A 21309-nucleotide genomic window follows, 5' to 3' on the forward strand; every position below is an offset into this window, starting at 1 on the left:
CTCTTTGTGACTTCAAATTATGGCCCATTTCAGAGTTTTATTTTTCATGCTCAGTAGGTTAACCAGAGTTTCCTTTGAGAAATATGATGTAATATGCTCTCCCATTATCTCCACCTCATTTGTTTTTCCCCTGAAGAAAATTGACATTTAAGATTCTTTTTCTCCCCATTGCTTCCTTTCTTTTTCAGTGAGCGCATTAGCATGCGGCAATCCAAAGTGGATAAACTGTACGCTGGTCTGAAAGACCTTGCTGAAGAGAGAAGAGGCAAGCTGGATGAGAGACACAGATTATTCCAGCTCAACCGGGAGGTGGACGACCTGGAGCAGTGGATCGCTGAGAGGGAGGTGGTCGCAGGGTCCCATGAACTGGGACAGGACTATGAGCATGTCACGGCAAGTACTTGAGGCAGTGCATGAGTTGGTTGTGCAGTGAGCCATGGTGTGGAAGGCCATTTGCATTCCTTATCTGTGAACAGATGAAATGCCCTGGACTCCAATCAGAGGTCTTGGGGTTTAGTTTTAAGGTGGTGGTTCTTTTTTAAGCAGGTGACTTGCATTTAGGTTGGCTAACCTCTCTGTGCACCCCTTCCGCCGGTAGTAAAAGGAAAGGTAGTGCCTCACTCTGCTGCAGTGAGCAAGAAGGAAACCCAGTTGCTTTCTCGAGCTAAGATCTGTTGTTCTTAAGTCATGAGTATTATTGGTTACATCTTGCTTAGAGGCAGTTTCTTTCCAAAAGGTATTCATGTGATCAAGAAGTACAGAGTTCACAGTGCTCTCACTGATTTCCTTACCCATCCCCGTTTCAGATGTTACAAGAACGATTCCGGGAATTTGCCCGAGACACCGGGAACATTGGGCAGGAGCGTGTGGACACAGTCAATCACATGGCAGATGAGCTCATCAACTCTGGACATTCAGATGCCGCCACCATCGCTGAATGGAAGGACGGCCTCAATGAAGCCTGGGCCGACCTCCTGGAGCTCATTGACACAAGAACACAGATTCTTGCCGCTTCCTATGAACTGCACAAGTTTTACCACGATGCCAAGGAGATCTTTGGGCGTATACAGGACAAACACAAGAAACTCCCTGAGGAGCTTGGGAGAGATCAGAACACAGTGGAGACCTTACAGAGAATGCACACTACATTTGAGCATGACATCCAGGCTCTGGGCACACAGGTGGGTAGGGCAGCCACCCAGCGGTGCTGGGGAGGCTTTTTCTCCATAGAATATTTTTGGGCATCTGTAAGTATCTCCCTGTTCCTTGGCTTCTCAAAAGAATTGCCCCAATTAAGCACATACATGTACCCACTTTGTAATAGTGCTCCATTTGGGAGAACTTATCAGTCCCTAAAGGTCTGCATTTGCCACATTTGCGAACATTAGATGAGTGCCCCCATGATTAAAATAAATACACCGATGCATGCACAAACGTTTGCAAGTTATAGGCCTCAGCAAGTGTTTTTACTATGTTAGCATATCCATCCAGAACAATTTCCAAAATAATACCTTACTGTTTTTCATCAACCAGGTTCTAAGTTATATGTCTAGAAAAAGAAAAAACAGGATTCTGACATGTTATCATGCCTCATCCCCAGTATAAAATGACTGGAACCAAGACTTTGTTTAAAAGATGTTTGACAAAGTAGTAACAATATAACAGAATCTAGTGTAATCACTCTCTAGTGTTCTTTCTGGTCTCTGCACGGTTTCTTGTTTAGTCTTCTGCCTTTTAATTGAAAAACAAACGTAGTTTTTTTCTTCCAAGTTTCATGGCCCTAGAGAAGAAGCCAGTTTTATTAAAGATGTTATCCCTGATTATGTCAGGGGTTCTTGTTGTTAAGAGTATATTGAGTATCTAAATTATCTCAGCTTTTTCCGTTAAATGCCAAATAGTAAGTATTTTCAGCTTTATGAGATACACACTCTCTTGTTGCAGCTCTGCCCTCTGTTATTGTAGCATAAAGCAGCCATAGACAGAAGATGAATGAGCGTAGCTGTGTTCCAATAAATCTTCATTTCCAGAAACAGGCCACCCAGATATGGCCTTGGGCTGACCCAGTCCAGTGTCTCAGCCTCTAGATAGCTTTGGTATACTTTGGGATTTGTTCTGTGAAGGGACCACTTTGTTGTTCTCTCTCACTTCCCCTTAATTCTTAATTCCTGTCACTATGACTGCAAGTTTAATTTACCTCTCTAAGCTTTGGTTCCCTAGTACTTTAAGGATTGAGGTGCAAAATATACGACATAGTGAAATCTCTATAAATGTTTTCTAACTATTATCATATAACAAAAGTTTAGGGAAACATGGGATACCTAGAGATAGAATTTAAAAACACCTTAGCAACGTAGGTCTTTCCTCTGCACCTCTAAAATCATTTCCTTTTAGAACTGCAAGACACTTGAGAGACAATGGAGTTGCTCTCTCATTTTTTCATTAAATCCCTTCGCCTCATTAGACTTAGAGAACATCGAGGGTAGGAATCTAGTCCCTCGAGTCTGATAGTCTGCACCTTGCCATACCCACTGGGCTGTGATGTTTATAGCAGTGAAAAGGATGTGTGTCCTACTGCAGGTATTGACCTGATCTGGGTTTCTTTTCACAGAATAACAGCAGAAGGGAAGGCTCTTGGTGCAAGCTCCCAGGAGCATGTGGTGCTTCCTCTTTGGTTGTTTCCTTTTGTGCCAGCTTCTCCTGCCACTGTCTCCATTCTGCACGGGAGCTGTGGAAGTGACACATAGCACTGATGGAGGTCTTGAGTGGCTATGCAAAGCAATAGTTCATATTTGTGGAAATTTTCACTTTTGCTGTCCTCTTGTACCTTACATTTTATTGTGAGCAAATTGAAAACAGCCAGAGACACGGAAACAGGTGTTTTGAAAAATGTGGTTCATCGTGTAGGAAAATTAGCTTTTCAAGTAATTTCCTGGGAATTTGCTCATTGTAATTTGAGTTAAACCTGAGCCATAATCAAAGAATATTTCCAAAAATCCTTTAGGATATGGAAATCAAATCACACTGGAAACCAGAGCCCATTTGTTCTTTGCATCTTTTGCAGAAACTGTTTTTTTTTTTTTTTTAAACCTATTATCACCTAAAGTGCTTCTGTGCAATCAGGGGTCAATAATCCACCTCCCCACAAGCCCTAGTGCTGTCCATCCCCACCCCCTTTTACCCCATTTAGCATTTCTCCATGTACTACTGTCATAGACATCTAAAAGTTATCATCATCCAGGACAGTTGTCTACAGACTTCTTTGATCACGCAGCTTTATCAGTACATGATGATTGGGTGTCCATTCCCCTGTATATGTACGTCTTTAACGAGGCATTGTACACAAGTATGGCACTACTAGTGTTACATACTTTATATAAGACATTTAAGAGGAGAAAATTTAACTATAAAATTAGCTGCACTTACTAGCTTCAGTTTTAAAGACATATACCACTCCCCAAAAAAAGGTAAGAGTATATTCTTATTTTTGTTTTTACAGAGGAAAAATGTTATGCACGTTGTCTGTACTGTTTATTCCACTTAGTTGTCATCTTGGAGTGCTTTTTGTGTGACTACATAGAAGCCCTTCCTCATTCTTTTTCATGACTGAGCAGGAATCTTCTGCTGGATGCACCATCATTAATTTAACCAGTCATTCACTGATGGTCACTTTATTTTCAGTCATACTGCTGCAGTAAATAATCTATGCATATTTCATTTCCTAAATATACAAGAATATATATGTAGGATCAGTTCCCCAAAGTAGGATCATAAAATCAGAAGGTACCGCATTTATAATTTTCATGGGTACTGCCCATTTACCTTCTATAGGAACTGTAGTCGGTTATACTCCTGTCTACAGAGAATGAGTTCACTGACAAATATATCATCACACTTGGATTTTTGCCAACTAATAGATGACACATTACAGTATCTCCATGAAGCATCTCTTCATGTTTAAGACCCATTTGCATTTCCTGCTCTCTGAATGTTTTCTTCATGCCAGTTTCTGTGTTGGTTTGTTGGTTTTTTCTTTCTTTCTTTTTTTTTTTTTGTTTGATGACTGTCATGGCTGAAAAAAATAACTCAACCAAAATATGATGTAAGTAGGAGTGCATCATTGGCTCCATTTACCACATCACAATTCTCAAGGCGTATTTTTAGTTTTGCAAGGTTTTTGTTGAAATGTGGCTATTTCAAGCTTCACCTTCTTTAACATTAATTAGTTATTTTAACCACATAGGATGCCACGTTTTTATACTTTTTGAGTGTAAACGTCCCACGGTGAGAACTCTTACAGGCGATACATACATTATATTCACATAGCAATGGGAAGTCATTTTCAAAATGTGCTCTTCATGGCAGTTTCCCATTCATCATAAAAACATTTATCTTTACCATGAGATACCAGATTAGGTATTTATTTCTTGGACTGTATCTGAATATGTCCCACTCAGATATCCCAGGCTGCCTCCAAGGGACGTTCCCCTGACTAAACTCTCCTGCCTGTCTTCCTGTAGCATTTCATTTGTTTTATCATTCATAAAGAACTTAATAATGTAGTTGAACAGATTTATAGAAAACTTGGGTTTTTGTGAGTTGGATCTCCCCAGTGAAATCGAGGGCTCCTTAAGGAGCATGGGCCGTGTTTTGACTCTGTGCTCCCTTTAGTGTGTGAGCAGAATGGAAGAGGGTGATGGTAGGAAGGCCACCATGGACTGACGTGGCTCATCCCCCACATGGCTTCACAGGTGAGGCAGCTGCAGGAGGATGCAGCCCGCCTCCAGGCGGCCTATGCGGGTGACAAGGCTGATGACATCCAGAAGCGCGAGAACGAGGTCCTGGAAGCCTGGAAGTCCCTGTTGGACGCCTGTGAGAGCCGCAGGGTGCGGCTGGTGGACACGGGGGACAAGTTCCGCTTCTTCAGCATGGTGCGTGACCTCATGCTCTGGATGGAGGATGTCATCCGGCAGATCGAGGCCCAGGAGAAGCCAAGGTAATGCTTCCAGCCCAAAGGAAATTGGATTCATTGGCTCTTGGTTAAAACGTAGGAGTCTTCCAAAGAGAAGCAGGAGCCTTGAGAGCAGTTCCTGCCTGAGTGAGAGCTTCAAGGCCAGAGAGGGGGTGGGGAGGTGCTTGGAGTGCGGCACCACTGCTTTGGTTACCTCGTGCACACCATCACCAGGGAATGGGGGTTCATGGGGTTACCAGAGCCTCTCCCATTCTCCCTACTCCTGGCTCCCATGTCCCACAGTCACTCAGGCCCTCTTGCCCGCATCTGTGCTTGAAGTAGGACATTGTGTTTCAAGTAGCCACGTACCTTGGGCATGACTAACTGCCCTGTCTTTGCAGTGAGATGACTTTTCTGAGTTATTTTTCTGTGCCTGTTTTTTGGATTAAAAACCACTCTATCCCTTTCCATGCACTTTACTAAAGGTGTCACCCTGAACATCTGCTTTAATATGGTGTCCTTGGGTTATTTAATATTTGTCTTATGTCTTTGGCTTCGTTTCATGCAAATTAGTGAAGAGAAGTTAACAGCGGAACACAGAGGTACATATTTAACCTCCAGTTCACCCCTCTGCCAGCTCCAGCCCCCACTATAATTGAGAAACTATGCCGCAATAGAAGGGATTTTTTATTATATATATTTTTGAAGCAGTTGTATTTCCTTGATCAGGATCAGTAGGTTTTGATCCATGCTGGTCACTGCTTTCTAGGCTAGTTCCCATCCTGTGTATCTTTTTGTGTCTCAATAAGGAGACTGTAGTAGCTGCTCTTTGATATGTATATCCTGAATCTTTGACAGCTAACTGATCAAAATGCAGTTGGGGCACCTGTTACTGCTTCTCTGCTTTCTAAAAGAGAGTCTTTCTGACTTGCATTTCAAAGGAAAAGTATGAACAGAAAACCATTGCTTTTTCTGGCACCCACCTAGCAACCATTTTGAATTATTCAGGCAGACACATGAAAACAAAAGCAGCCATATTCTGAAGTTTGGTTGCCTGGCTGATCCTGAACTGTGCTGTCACTGTGCTTTGGCTCTAGTGGCCCAACCTAAGCTCAGTGAGTGATACAGACCTGAAAGACCATCATTTTCCTTCAAATTAATTGTGTGTTTTAAAACCTACAGATTTTTTGAAAAGTTTGATCTAATGGAAGCATTGTTTGTGTAATTTTAGGGATGTATCATCTGTTGAACTCCTAATGAATAATCATCAAGGCATCAAAGCTGAAATTGATGCACGTAATGACAGTTTCACAACCTGCATTGAACTTGGGAAATCCCTGTTGGCAAGAAAACACTATGCATCTGAGGAGGTAGGGTGCTACTTTGCTTTGGAGCTGCAGGATAAATGCAGCTGGTGTGAAGATGTAAAATGACTTTGTTTTATATGTATGTGTGCGTCACAGATAATGTGTTTACATTCATATACGCACACGTATGTTTTAAAACTCCTTTCCTGTGCGTCTAGAATAATACAATTATGCAAGACTCTAGGCCCACGCTGGCAAATCTGTGGCAGAAGACAATTTTTGAGGGCTGCAAAATGGACTCCCCTTCCTCCCCAGTCAGTACTCTTTCTGGGTGATGCCAGTGTCCATTGACTATGCCCTAGACCAGTTTGCTGTTGAGTGCATGGTTGGTGATTCTGGTTAGGACAGTGGTAATAAAGAGGTCAATTATTAGTTGTGTGTGTGGCCCCCTGCATGGGAATGGGCGTCCTCTCCAAGAGGTCAGGGCTTTGTCCCTCTTGCTGTCCCTCTCCTGATCGTGTTTGCTGCAGGGAGCCTCCTCACAACAAAGCAGCTTTGGCAGGGCTTCCCCACCTTCCTCCTGCCCCTTCTGGAAGGAGCAGTGCTATGCTTTTCTTTCCTCTCCCAGTCCTCAGACAGACTGAGCAGTCCTTAGATATCTCCCAGCTTAATAGTGGTCTTTGCAGAAAATGTATTTTTCTAGTATAAAATGATCCCATCAAGAGGATGTGGTGCAGTCCATTAAGATGTCCCGGGGGTTATCTTTTTCATACAGATCAAGGAAAAATTACTGCAGTTGACGGAAAAGAGGAAAGAAATGATCGACAAGTGGGAAGACCGATGGGAATGGTTAAGACTGAGTAAGGACATACTTTGTTTATCTTTCTGCTCTTTTGGGTATCCGTGGAAAGCATGCACGTTTATTTTCCTGCTTTAATTCATTAATGTTATCACTTAAAGATTGTTTGAGTTTTAGATGCCTTTTTAGTGCCCTGGTTCACCATTTCATGGTAAATATTATTTTTAAGAATCTTCCTGTGGCATAGTCATTTTTCACCCCTTGATTGATCTCAGTGTCATAGGTGGGAATTGGATGTTCTTTAGGGATGACAATTTGGCACCTCCCTGGGAGAATACAGATAGAAGCCCTCTCCACCATTTTTCTTCAAGAATTCTTGCATCAGAGTCAAGGTGGAAAGTTGGTCTCATTAAGTCATATTTGGTGCTCTTAGTGGAATGTTGATAACATAATAAAATAAAAACCAACGTCTATTAAAATTTTGCTGTGAACAAGGCAATGTTCTAAGTGGTTTTTTAATGCATTTCTGTATTTATTCCCCGAAGTGACCCTGTGAATTAGATTCTATTTTTAATTCTCATTTTATAAGGGAATATGTGAGCTAATACAGGGTTTGTAATGTACAGTGTTAGGAATAGCATTTCATAATTGGTATGAGCACTGACAGCCCAACTCAAGCATTGCTTACCATGCTTTGCCATTCTGTGTTGGAGTTCTGGGCTCTGTCCTGATGTTCTGACTCCATCTATGCGTGTTATGGGTTAAACACCAAAACTAGAAACCAAATGCAAGGGCCTTTTCTGAGAGGTATGACAGCACACTCTGTTGGGCCCAGGGCCCTCAGAAATCCCACTTTTTGACCATTCTTTGCAGGAGGATTTGGTCTGTATGTTTTGAGAATTGTGGGGCAGTTTCATTCAGCTCAGCAAAGCCCATATTACACACTGAACCGGGCACCAGCTTGTATACCAGGGACACAGTGATGACATGCACAATACCTGCCTTGAAAAGCCAACAAGTCCCTAGTGCAGAGGTGGCATCTTCTTCGTGTAGTCATGTTGGGGGCTACTGAGGTGCTGAAAGCAGATGGCTTGCCAGCTCCTTGGGATGCCAACACTTCCCACAGTCCATTTTTTACCTCAGTGACCCCAGGCTTTGCTGCATGAAATGCAGTGAAAAATCAGTGTTAACTATAGCACAAAGGCCAGTTCTAACCTACCTTCTCATAACTATGGTGGAACTAGTGTTCCCTCACAGATGGAGGAACAGAATGAAACAGAGTGAAAGCCTTGGTCTCCACCATCTGTAGTGTTCCCGTATCCTTCCCTCCCTCTAAACCCCCAAAATAAAACCCTACCACCCAAAAGAGGGCGAGTTAAGAATGTCTGCCCATCTGGCTAGGTGTAGATTGTGAATTCATGCAGGTCTCTGAAGGCTTAGCTCATGCAGTGGGGCCGAGTGAACAGAGTGTTCACTGTAGACCTGCGCTGGGCAATATGATAGCTGCTGTCCCACGTGTGGCTCTTGAGAACTTGAAATGTCTCAAATTGGGATGTGCAGTGAATGTGTGCCATTAAATGCACATCAGATTTAGATTTAGAAGGAAAAAAGATTGTAACAGATCTCAATAGTTTTTTTCATATTGATTACATGTTATAATGATAATTTTATACATATTATGTGAAATACACTATCAAAGTTAATTTCACGTATTTATTTTTACTCTTTTTAATGTGGCTACTGGAAAAGTGAAAGTTGCATGTGTGGCTCACATTACATTTACATTGGACAGGGCTAATTTAGAGTAGATGATAGACTGGTTATGCAGGTAGCCATCACCAGAGGGCAGCAGTGCCAAGAGATAAGGCCACATGACTGCCCCATCACCTCCTGGTCAACGTGTACTAACTCATGGTACCCTGTGCAGTTCTGGAGGTCCATCAGTTCTCAAGAGACGCCAGTGTGGCCGAGGCCTGGCTGCTTGGCCAGGAGCCGTACCTGTCCAGCCGAGAGATAGGCCAGAGTGTGGACGAGGTGGAGAAGCTCATCAAGCGCCACGAGGCATTTGAAAAGTCTGCAGCGACCTGGGATGAGAGGTTCTCTGCCCTGGAAAGGCTGACTACAGTAAGTGGCCACTGGGCCCTTTGCCTCTTGATGCCATGGCAACTTTTTCTTCCTGCTTGCCTTTTAGAACAGGGAATTCACATGGTTGATCATTTTTGTTTTTTGTTTTTTCAAGTAGTGAAGATCTTCTTAAAATGGGTGGCTCCAGTGGAGCAGGACCTAGGGAGGGGGTCAGGACTGTTACCTCCTCAGTCATATCCTGGGCACCTGGATTTATGATCCCGTATAATAGCTTCCTGCCTGGGGATTGATTGGTGGTAGTGGTGTTTTTCTTCGAATCTTTCATTCTCCCCTGTCTCAAAAAAGCTTTGTTCTCGAGGTGGCATGTCCTCAAAATTTTCTTCAGTTTCAGAATTAGAATTCCCATCAAATAGAAGCTTAATCCTATTCTGTTGTTAAGTCTCCATTCCTGATCCTCTCTTCTGTCAACATAAAGGCCTTAGAATAGGATTTGTGCACTGGTGTTTCCTCTTCTAAGACTTTTGCTTTCCTGGTAGAAAGCTGATCCTTTGCAGTGTACAAAATGGTGTTTCTGATTTCCAGTTCTGGGCATTTAAAATGTACCTGCATACATTTGTGTTAAAACAGAGTACTTCTGGTGCATCCATATGACTCATGAAATGGCTTTGTTTCAGTTAGACTATTCTGTGGCTTTTTAATGTGTTGTTTGGGTTTTGGCTGAACGCAGATCCCCACCACAGCACAAGCGGCTTCCTTGAGAATTATTGCAGCTCTGTCCCTGGTGTTTGTCTGAGCTCTCCTGGGGAGTCCAGCATGAACCCTCAGGCTCAGGTACTTTCCTCCTCAGCAGAGTTGAGAGTTGCATAGTTAATTTAGAAATTAAACCCAAGCTCCCAGGGGTCCTACAAACAGCTCACAGGAATTTTGCCAGCCCATGGAATAGACCATTTCCTGTAGTTTTAGGTTGTAGCTGCAGTTCCTGTGAACCTAATTCCATTTGGGTCACGATGTTAGAGCGTCTTCTTGTCCAGTGTGGTCCAGTTTAGCAAACTAGACAGGAGGACTTCCTGGGTTCCTAGAACCTTTTTCTGCAAAGAGGCAGAGTTTGGGACTCTACCAAACATCACTCTGTTTTCTCTTAGTTGGAGTTACTGGAAGTGCGCAGACAGCAAGAGGAAGAGGAGAGGAAGAGGCGGCCGCCTTCTCCCGAGCCGAGCACGAAGGTTTCAGAGGAAGCTGAGTCCCAGCAGCAGTGGTGAGTCCCAGCAGCTCCAGAGGCTGGGCCCTTAGTCTCGGTGGCCAATGAGGTTTATGGGGCATCTTTCTGAAGCCTTGTGTTTCTAGGCCTAACCACATGCCCTGCCTACTCATTGCTTCCATAGACTGTTTAAAGTCTGTATAGTTACCCGAAATAATCTTGGAGGACGCTGATCTGTCCACAGTCACTTAGGTGTGTAGGTGGCAGAAGTAGAATGTAGACAGTGCCCTTTCTCATCCTGTGTGCACACAAACAGTATACTCAGAACTTCCATATGATTAAATACATGGAGTGAACTGCCCAGATTTTAGGCCAGTGATTTTGTGGTGATGCTTTTTTTGAAAGTTCTAAGTAACTTCACCCAGAGGGCAGTAATTATTCTCTATTTCCAAAGGGCTAATTATTTTGCTATGGTAAGAGCTCCATGGCAACCTCTAATGCTGCCTTTATTTGGTGGGGCAGGGCACAGGGCATTCCTGTAGTCATATTTTCTATCTAGAGTCTATTTAAAACACTTCGAAGTTTCAGATTTAGAAAGAATTACATTATGTGAAAGGGTTGCTTGTAATAAAATTGAGTGATGATGTTCTCCCACCCTCTCTTACTATTTCCTCTTTCTCCTCTTCTTCCTTTCCCTTCCTCCTCCTTTCCCGCCCTTCCCTAACAGGGATACTACAAAAGGAGAACAAGTTTCCCAAAACGGTTTGCCGGCTGAACAGGGATCTCCACGGGTTAGTTACCGCTCTCAAACCTACCAAAACTACAAAAACTTTAATAGCAGACGGACAGCCAGTGACCAGCCATGGTCTGGACTGTGAAGTTCACTACCATTTGTCAAGAATCACCCTTTCCAAATCCTCTGGGTTTTGACTTTTTGGCTTCCACTTCACCCAAAATGTTACAATTTTTACCTAATTCATAGCCTTCCTTGGTTTCATATTTGTTTGCATTTAATTCATGTTTGAGTCTCTTAACTGATGGATGCCCAGCTGCCTTAAAGCAACATACTTATTTTTTGTTTATTTATTGTGAGCTTTTTACTTTATTAAGATTTTACAGCGAAACCCTTACATGAGTAATTGAAATGAAATTAAATGAGATTACAGCATAATGAAGAAGAAAACTAGAATCTAACAGGTATGACACATTCAGTTATTCTAACAGGACACAGTACTGTGCTATATGTAGCCCCCTTTCCAGATGTTATTAACCTGTAGTAGTTTACTATTAACTAGGAAGACTGGTGTATGAGGAGGGAGACATTCTATAATAAGATTAAAACCTAAAGTCAGCTGTGTAACATTCCATGAAAGATGCATTCATTCATTGAAGATGACAAAAAGGGAGTTAGATATATTCTAGAAGCTGTTTTAATTGTAGGCACACAATCTCAAACGTTTTGAGACCCTTGGGTCATTTATTACTTTTTACAAACCAGTTCCTCTCTAACTTTTTTTCTGCCAATTCCTGAATTGAAAACTGTAGGCTTCCTTGCACAGATGTTGCAGCCAGCCTCAGGAGTAAAGTGCCCACTGACTGCTGCCGCCACCTCTGTCTCGCTCCCTGTCAGTGCTGCTAGCACTTGGGACACAGCAGGTGACAGCGGTTCTCAGCATGTTTTAGAAGCCTGCCTCACAGACTTCCGTGCCTCTCCATTCAGCTGATGACTTCAGGGTGTCAAACTGTTTTAATTTTTCAAACAAATGGAACAGAAGCCATTGTGGTTCATCCTGATTACTTGAACGTTGCACTTGGTGGACCGTGCCTGGGAGCACTCGCACGCCCCCTGGCTTCAGAAGTCATGTCAGTGTCTCTGTAGACAAACTCTGCTATACATCTTGGATTAATCTTCTGATTCATTGTTCATTTTCTCAAGACTTTTTGTGGAATTATCTGATAAAGGAAGCTTTTAGGATAGTATCTGTCAGGCCACCAGCAGGAATTGAAAATGTTTTCACAAAAATCCTTTTCCTTAGAAATAAAAGCTGGTGACAGAGATGGTTTCCTAGTACCGATAAAAAGAAAACCAAATCCTTATTATACATCAAAGCCTTGTGAGACATTCACTTGCTCCTTTGCCATATTTAGATGTGTTAGTGGAATCAGAAACCTGTTTTGATATGTGTTCTCCATGAGTTAAGTCTGATTTGTCTTTTTATTTCATGATGCATGTCTTTTTTTTTTCTTTTGTCAGGATAACGTCATATAGCATCTTGTTTGTTTTTCCTTATCTCTATGTACATATCTATCTACTTCTGACTGTAGATGGGTATATAGATAGATGCCAAGCTTCTTATGTTCTGGGGGTAGTGTGCATCATTGTTGGGTCTCTGCCTTAAAACACATCAAAATTCATTTTAGAAAAAAAAAAAACTGCTTTGTCTTTGGTCATTAGGGAGCTCTAATGTGTGTTTCTGGCTCCAAATTACATTTTGTGTTTCACTGATCTATATGTATATATGTGATGTTTTCATATATATATGTGTGTGTTTAAATTTTGTATCACCAGGACTGATACCCAATTTGACACTTTTTGTATCTAGAAGACCCTCCAAAAAAGGAACCACATAAGCACACAAGAAAAGAGTGCTATGATGCTTTTAGCATTTGCTATCATGCCTATTTTTATCTAGATTTTTTAATGTAGTTTGTCATAACAAAATTTTAATTACAATTGGATTGTATTAGAAGAAGAAAAAGTATTTTTGTTTTGAGTGATGATGCAGAGACTCAATGAACTTGAAAATAGCATTGCTTTGTGCACTTTGAAAACCAATCAGGTGTTTTCTGTGCTACTAGTTGTCACGTTGCATTTATGTTCACCTCCTGATTTAAGTATCTCGGGTGTGCCCAGCCACTAAAGCACTCTGGACTAATCGCTAAAGAGAAGCAACGTGGGGTGGGGTTGCAGGGGATGTGTTCACATGTACCCATCATTTGATCATAGCACTGTGATTGCTTTTGATGTGTGTCTCTAGTGGTGTGCTGTCTGTTGGCATGCTTAAAGCACATGTCCATTAAAATTCATTTTGTTCCTTTTATTTTCCTTGTTTTCTTGGTTAGTGATTCATTTGCATAAACATTAATGATCTCTGCATACTGGTTTGGGGTTTTCTCTTTCCTTCTAACTCTAAAGAAAAAATTTTTGCTGCAGAATTATCCTCAGAAGAGGCTTCCCTGGCCTTCATCTACCTTGCAGTCTGACCAAGTATGATAAATTTTAGCCGTTTTCAAGGAAACATCCCTCTACCCAGGTCATTGCTGTCACTAGCAGCTTTCAAGTCAAACCTGCAGCACTAAATTTTTTTTTTTTAACCTGGTTTCTCTACATACTAACCCCATGTCTCTCTGGACTCACACCTGGCTCAGGCCTTCCAGACCAAACTCATACTTCCTCCTCACCAGAAGTCTCCTGAAATCTCACACTAGAGAAGATGTATCACCTTTAAAGTCCACTCACATTGTTTTGACTCAGGGTTTTGTTTTTTGGCGATTTCCCCTCCTGCAACTCTCCTTTAAAGTGAAAAGAGAGAGAATGGTTTAAATAGTCTGTTGCTCATAAGCACGTGTCTGCAGTCTATCACTTGCAAGGCCTGGGTGATCACCATGCAGCACTCGTGCACACACACACCCCCACATGTCTTTTTGTCCTATAATCCATTTTCCACATTTCCATGAGGGTAAAGGGTTCCAATCAAAACCACCCTTAAACTGCATAGTTTCTAGTCTTCCCTCAGCCCTGATGCTAATTATGATAGTTTGCATAGACATAACTTAAACTTGTGATTCTCCCTCCTTCCAGAGCTTTTTTTAGCCCTTTTCCCCCCAAAAAATTAGTTTTGTTCAAACTCAAGCATTGGGCTCAGCCATTAAGATAAGACCTAATAAGTGAGAGATCCAGTTCCCAAGAGTTGATAGATCCAGGTGTTCACATGGTGGTGGCCAGTCTACCGTTTATCCCGTCAAGGTTGTTACTGCTAATTTGGTGTCACTTTGGTCCTGGGCAGCAGTGGTGGGCGACGTATCTAATGAGCGTGCCATTGACTTCTCCATGTTTGTCTGTGTACGAGGGGTGCAGGTTGTCTGTAATCCACTAAAGTGTCAGCCACACCCAGCTTTAGTAACTCGCTAATCGCACACCCTGGGTGTATCAGCCAGGGGCTGCTACATACAGTTAATGGTACACAGTTGATGGTACACAGGCTGAAAATGATAATGAATCAAGACCCTACTACATTTCCAAAGCCGAAAAGCCATGAGGGTTACAATTTAAATGAGCTTGGGAAGGAACGCTCCCGAAGACGTCTCCAGCCTGAAGGGTCAGAGCCGCTGGAAGCCTGGCTGTCTCTGGGCTTTCTCGTCTCAGTGCAGCAAGGCACCGTGATCAACCAACCCGTGATGGGGAAGGCCCTGGTTCTGTCTTTGTTTGGGGGTAAATAGCTGTGTGGTGTTGAGTGACTGTGATTGGCTTTTCCAGCTCCTTTAACACAAACTACAACCCACTCACGATACAACTTCGGCAGATGTGGTCAAATTGATGTTTGTTGACTTGCCTCATTTCCTTCCAGCTCTTAAGTTCCAAAGTCTAACTGGGATGGTAGATGTGAAATGCATGATTGTCGTCCTAATTTCTGCATGTGTTTATGACAATGTGTTGAGGGGAGGGGGAGGAGAGCCAGAGAACGTTTTCAGGAACCAAGGTCTTTCCTTGTCTTACTCTGGGGGAATGCCAAGTAGCTCTGATAGAGTTGTCTATTGGTCTGTTTGTGAATGCCCTTTCGCTTAAACATCCAGCCCTTCTGGTGGCATCCTTGATCGTAAGGTGGCTGCTGTATAACGTCCACTCTCTTCCATATTTAATATGTGTGATTGTTACTGTTGTCTTTTTGTTTTAAAGTAACCATAAGAGGAGATGATCTGAGTTATATTTATTGATCAGAGGAATAGAGTGCAGTAAAACTCATACTGGCATTTCGCTTTTCTTATTTCCCTGTAAACGGGCGGGTATTAATCCATTCCCACCTTCTAATGTCCTTGGTGTCCAGCTGGCTTTGTGGGTGTGCAATGGTTTTACTGTACTGCCTCGATCTCTGCCAGGCATTTATACACAGCCACACGTGCGAGTCAGGTAGAGCGTATGTGGTCACCCCCATGGCTCACGGAGTTAGCTGAATGGTCTCTCCGCTGTCCCTAGATGGCAGAAACGGTGGACACAAGCGAAATGGTCAACGGCGCTACAGAACAAAGGACGAGCTCTAAAGAGTCCAGCCCCATCCCTTCCCCGACCTCTGATCGCAAAGCCAAGACTGCCCTCCCAGCCCAGAGTGCGGCCACCTTACCAGCCAGAACCCAGGAGACGCCTTCAGCCCAGATGGAAGGCTTCCTCAATCGGAAACATGAGTGGGAGGCCCACAATAAGAAAGCCTCAAGCAGGTAACAGCAACAGAGGCTGCCACAGTAAGATGGGAAGTCAGCCTATGAAGGGATAAGGTGGGCCACTCTTGAACTGGAAGAGAAGTATGTGCTCAGGTAGTTTTATTCCTTTAGTAGCTTCCTGGACATTGCATTCTTCTTGGGCTGACGCTGGAAAGCAGGAGTAGAATGCTGGTTATTCACTGAGAGAAGAAAGAGTTGAGTTTGGATGGGAGTAGCTAGACGGGGCTTTAGTAGTTTGGAGAAGGAATTTGCTAGGTTGAGACTGAAGAGTCTTCTTTACCTTAAATGATTGATTTCATTTAGGACTCCTCGTGGGTTTTTTGGTAAAAAGCCGTTCACCATTTCCCCTACTCTGATCTCCGTATCAACCTTTATATATATTCATTGTCTCTCAACAGCCCCAGTTTTTTTATTTAACAGATGGGGAACAGAGGCTCTGAGCGGTTAATAAAGCTCACTTTCTGTGGAAACCTAGTAAATGGCAAAGCTGGAATAGGAAACTGCAAAGCCTATGTGCTTAGCTAGTAAACCCAACCACCTGGGACCACCATGTCTTATTGTGCAGTTTGTTTGCTGTGCAAGGTGATCAGAATATCTAAGAACTGCTTTTCGCATTGAGGACAACATAGGGATTTATATATTAATACATGCTGGTGTAATACAGGCCGGTGTTCTGTTAAAATTAGTATATTAGGGAAGTTTGCCATACCATAGGGGAAAAGCCACTTTATTCTAATTCACCCAAAGGTACCGTAAGTGCTGATGGCTCTGGGTCTGTCTTTCTGTCAAGTTGCCAAGTCACATAAGTAATAAACCTGCAGCTGGAGGAGCTGCTGCTGGAGGACAGGCATGTTTCAGACAAGGAGCATGGACTGTAACCCATGACCATAAGAGGGCGCTACAGCAGAGAGTACTAAACACCAATCAAAGTGAGCTCAGAGTACAAGAGAGTAACTTGCTTTTCTCCAAAGTAAAAGAGAAGACGTAGCCCTCGAACACCTGCCCTGTGCCCTGTCCCTGAACTCTCCATGGAGACATTTTTTCTGTTGTTTAGTATTAGCAGAATTTAGGAAGGGCTTGTAATAAGGAAGGTTGAGGGTTGGGCGGGATCACACTGTGTTGTGTGAGGATCATTTTCATGTTAATGAAATGTTTAGTTCTTCAAGGGGAATGTGGTAGAGCCTTTATCTCCCCTGCCCTTTTTTTTTAAACTGCTCAGGTCCTGGCACAATGTTTATTGTGTCATAAATAACCAAGAAATGGGTTTCTACAAAGATGCAAAGACTGCTGCTTCTGGAATTCCCTACCACAGCGAGGTCCCTGTGAGTTTGAAAGAAGCTGTCTGCGAAGTGGCCCTTGATTACAAAAAGAAGAAACACGTATTCAAGCTAAGGTGAGAGTTGCCATGCTTCAGGGCTGCCAGAGTGGGTTTGCATTTACTTCCACTCTAGAGGTTGGTTTTCTTAGACAGCTACTGTGATTAGTTGGTTCTCTCTTCTGCCATTTTAAATCCCCAATAAAGTGAAAAGCCGGTTTGGCACATGTCTCAGTTAGGCTGAATTCTTTGGCAACTGTGGCCAGCCACCAGCTTTCCTGTGGTTAACAGTACAGCTGAGCATTGAGGGATAAGGAGCTTTTGACTTTATAACCAGGCACTTACTGTTCCCTAAGACTTAAAGAGAGCTAGTCACATTTCACAGTTTAAGAGAGGCTTTGAAAAATAGTATCCCCATCTTTTCAGCTTATCCTGACCCAGGAGATGCTATTCTTTGCTCATGAGTTATCTGGAGATGGGTCAAATGAGTCATCCTGGAGCTGGATGGAGACAAACAGGAAATGTTTGGATGGGGCCTGGGACCCTGTCCTGCCCTGACTCTCCCAGTAGATGCTCCAGCTGCCTCAGAGCCATCTAGTTCCAAATATCTCTACCCTGTAGGATACATGCACCTCCCTGCAGAGTGGAGCTAATCTCAGAATTTCTCCTCACACTTGGAAGTAGGCAGAAAAATTATTTTATCTTTTAAAAATGTAAAAAATAAACATTTTAGTGGTTAGGATGCTTGTTTACTGATTTGTACTGTTGCTTTGGGATCTGAAAAGCTTTGGTCTTCATTTATTTGTATGTTTCATGCCAGTTGGACTAGGCCAAGGGCTGCAGAGGAGAGAGTGTCAAATGGTTTGATTTATTGAGCTCTGCTGCTGCACAGTACAGGCAGGCTCTTTGGGTCCTGGAACACTTTACATTTTGTAAGACAATGCACCGGCAGCTTGGCTCCTTGGCTGCTTTCCCCTTTGTACTCTCTTCATGCAGCTTCAGAGAACTGGGATATTAGCGAACGGCAGCTACCCTCTGCTACACAACAGTACCCTCTTACTCTCCGCAGCCACAGAGTGAACCTGTGACCCCTCCAAGCCTAGGGAACTCCCAGTGTCACACTAATAGGGCTTCTTAATTCTAAGACATACAGTAGAAGAAAAGTTGAAGAGACATTTTCTGTTGGCCTATTCTGAGACTCTGGAACATGTGAATGTAGGGGATACAAGCTCAGTAGCAGAATTTCAAAAGGGCTCGTTGTGTTCAAAAGCTTTCTCCTGAATTCAGTTTAGACCAGGAAGTGATCAGGCATCCACAAGTGATTTTTGTCACAATAAAGCCAAATGTTAAGTTTGGGTTTTTTTTAAATCCTTCCATTGGATTGAAGCACAGGCTCCCTGTGTGTATCATTGGTGCAATTTTATGGCTTCTTGATCTCCAGGAGTCCGTTGCTGGGCCTGGGCAGGTCCCCAGGCTTGGTGGTGACATATGCAGGTTGTCGCTTCTGTTGTGACTCCTGTGGTCTGCTTCTGTCCTGAGTGGGATATGGGAGTTGGGGGATTTTTATTTCTCTGTAATTAAGTGGTGAGTAACTTTCTTTCTTGAAATTACAGACTAAATGATGGCAATGAGTACCTCTTCCAAGCCAAAGACGATGTAAGTTTCTAAATGTTATTTCTCTCCAGTACTTAGGAGTTTGCAAGTGTCTGTGGGATGATAGGCTTTATTCAGAATGTTCTTCATGTAAATGATGATCAGTGATGGTTTCTATCACTGGGCTCTAGTCACCAGCACAAGAAGGTGTTTGGTTCTGTCTCTAGAAGGCAGTGAATATGATCTCGCTGTCCCTTTGCCAAGGCAGGATCCCTTGAAGTCGATGGAGGGAATCTTTGCTCGTCCCCTCCCAGGGATGAGGCACAGTGAGGTGGTCCCAGGACTGGTTGTGGATCATGATGGGGCCCCTGCTGCACCCTCTGCCCGTAGCCAGCTGTTTAATGGGTGTGTACCTCACCTCAAGGAAAGAGAGGGTCCATTGATGGAAAAGTAACACCTATAATGCCCTTAAATGTGAACAAGCACCTTCTAGGGTGGGATCTGACCACGTCACAGATTGATACCAGTCTTCCAGCTCTTACAAGTTTGTAGGGCCACTTACTAGGGTGATGAGTAGAACTGAATTTTCATGAGAAGCTGAACCAGGTTCCCTCTCCTGTACTGATAAGGCAGAGGTGCATTTGGGGACAGTGCCCAGAAGTGACTCTGCTCATCCCTCAGTTGGCCAGGTGTGCCATTCTCAAGCCTTGGCACCAGAACCCCTCACGCCTACCCCTCTTAGTTGAGTCTTACCTGTGTCCCTTCCTCTGTCCAGGAGGAAATGAACACATGGATCCAGGCCATCTCTTCGGCCATCTCCTCTGATAAACATGAGGTGTCTGCCAGCACCCAGAGCACGCCAGCATCCAGCCGGGCGCAGACCCTCCCCACCAGCGTCGTCACCATCACCAGCGAGTCCAGTCCCGGCAAGCGGGAAAAGGACAAAGAGAAAGACAAAGAGAAGCGGTTCAGCCTTTTTGGCAAAAAGAAATGAACTCCTTTCCTTCACCTCCTGCCCTTCTCTTACCTTTTCAGTGAAATTCCAGCATGCAAGCTCAGAACCAACACATTACTCTCTGTGCCTAATGTTCCTCAATGTGGTTAATTTTTTTTTTTTTTTTTTTTTTTAATTTATAGAGCATTTCTGGGGGGTGGGGGAAACACACCTAAACACTTTATCTCCAAGTTACAAAAGTTTGAGGTGCAGAGGGAAGGCCAGATTTTTTTTTATTGAAATTATATAGATTAGATCTCAGTATTTAAACTGTTCCTCAATTTTGTGAGGCTGTGTTGGAAATAACCCGCCTCTAGTGCTGTTGGTATGCAAGGCAGCGGTGCTTAATATTTCCTGTGCTTACCAGAGACAAAATGTACCAATATCCTGACACCATTCTCTCTCCATTTACTTCCGGTGGTTACCCTGAGTCTTGACTATTAGAAGTGCCCAAGATGGGGCTAACCTTTATTAAACAGATCACATATTATGATCTTGCTGCAGCCACAGTGCAGCTCCACATTAACTCTACAGACCAAACCATTTGTATCTGGCATCACTTACTAACACATGACATGCGGCTTTTCTGCATCAACTGCTATGACGGTTAAGAATGTCAGTATACAAGAAGGAATAGAAAACTGATACTGTTTTAAATAATCTGTAATTTCAATTTTTTTTTTTTTTTTTTTTGCTGAAATACATTATATTGTATGTTTGAGATAATTCTAGTACAAAGTATAATAAAACTAGATGTATAATAAACCCTTTAAATCGTTGGTAAGTGTACAAGTGGTGGAACTGAAGCATTTACTGGACAAAGTAATGTTACTTTAATGGTTACTTGCTCGTGCGTTGCCACACTGTGTTATAATTTGCTTCATTTCCTTGCTATTTGATACATAGTGTGCATTTCTCTGTCACTGTATCTATTGTAATGACAAATTTTCATCTTACTGCACAATCAAAATGACATTGATAGGAATGAACTCCAGAGGCTGGGCCTGAACAGGGAGGTGGTCTCTCAGGCCTGGTGCTCAGTCGTACGACCTGTACCTCTCAACTTTTGCCCTATCTGTTAAATATATGCTATGTCATTAAATGCTTTTAAATCTAGCATGGTGACTAATTGTTGTTCTTCCTCTGCTGCGTGTGCAAGCCCAGTAGGGAAACTGCAAAGGGAGAAATGACAAACAGGAAACATTTTATAACCAGTCTGGGCTCACTTTTGCATTTTTTATGCATGTCTGGTGCACAAGCTTTGAAAACTACAGCAAACAGTAATACATGTGACTGTTTTGTAGTTACACATTCAGGCTTTATCTTTTATTTATGAAAAAGTTACCAGAGCACTTGTGAAATGTGAGCTCTGAGATAGGGGTTGGCAAATTTGTTCTGTAAAGGGACGGAGATAGTAAATATTTTAGGCTTCGTAGGCCATAACTGTCTCTGTTGCTCAACTCTGCTGTTGTGTAATACAAAGGCAGTCATTGACAGTATGTGAACGCCTGGGCATGGCTATGTTCCAGTAAAATTATTTAGGGACACAAATTTGAATTTCCTATAACTTTCAC

General features: G+C 42.9%; 2 protein-coding genes across 2 annotated transcripts in view; both read left to right on the plus strand.

Moving 5' to 3' along the window:
- The window catches only part of SPTBN1 (spectrin beta, non-erythrocytic 1), a 105176-nt gene extending 91738 nt beyond the window's left edge, over positions 1-13438 (plus strand). The window contains exons 24-31 of the mRNA XM_031934202.1: positions 189-393; positions 807-1181; positions 4749-4993; positions 6180-6318; positions 7031-7115; positions 8982-9178; positions 10282-10394; positions 11065-13438. Coding sequence (XP_031790062.1) covers positions 189-393; positions 807-1181; positions 4749-4993; positions 6180-6318; positions 7031-7115; positions 8982-9178; positions 10282-10394; positions 11065-11215 — 1510 coding nt within the window. The 3' untranslated portion in view covers positions 11216-13438. The remainder of the gene's footprint in view (positions 1-188; positions 394-806; positions 1182-4748; positions 4994-6179; positions 6319-7030; positions 7116-8981; positions 9179-10281; positions 10395-11064) is intronic.
- LOC116418410 (spectrin beta chain, non-erythrocytic 1-like) lies at positions 11064-20851 on the plus strand. Its single transcript, XM_031934203.1, has 5 exons — positions 11064-11128; positions 15592-15830; positions 17053-17226; positions 18762-18804; positions 19517-20851. Exons 2-5 carry the CDS (start codon positions 15592-15594, stop codon positions 19733-19735), a joined length of 675 nt encoding a protein of 224 aa, XP_031790063.1. The 5' UTR covers positions 11064-11128; the 3' UTR covers positions 19736-20851.
- The last annotated feature ends 458 nt before the right edge of the window (positions 20852-21309 follow it).

This window comes from Piliocolobus tephrosceles, chromosome 15 (assembly GCF_002776525.5).
Source record: "Piliocolobus tephrosceles isolate RC106 chromosome 15, ASM277652v3, whole genome shotgun sequence".
In the NCBI taxonomy this organism is placed as follows: Eukaryota; Metazoa; Chordata; class Mammalia; order Primates; family Cercopithecidae; genus Piliocolobus; species Piliocolobus tephrosceles.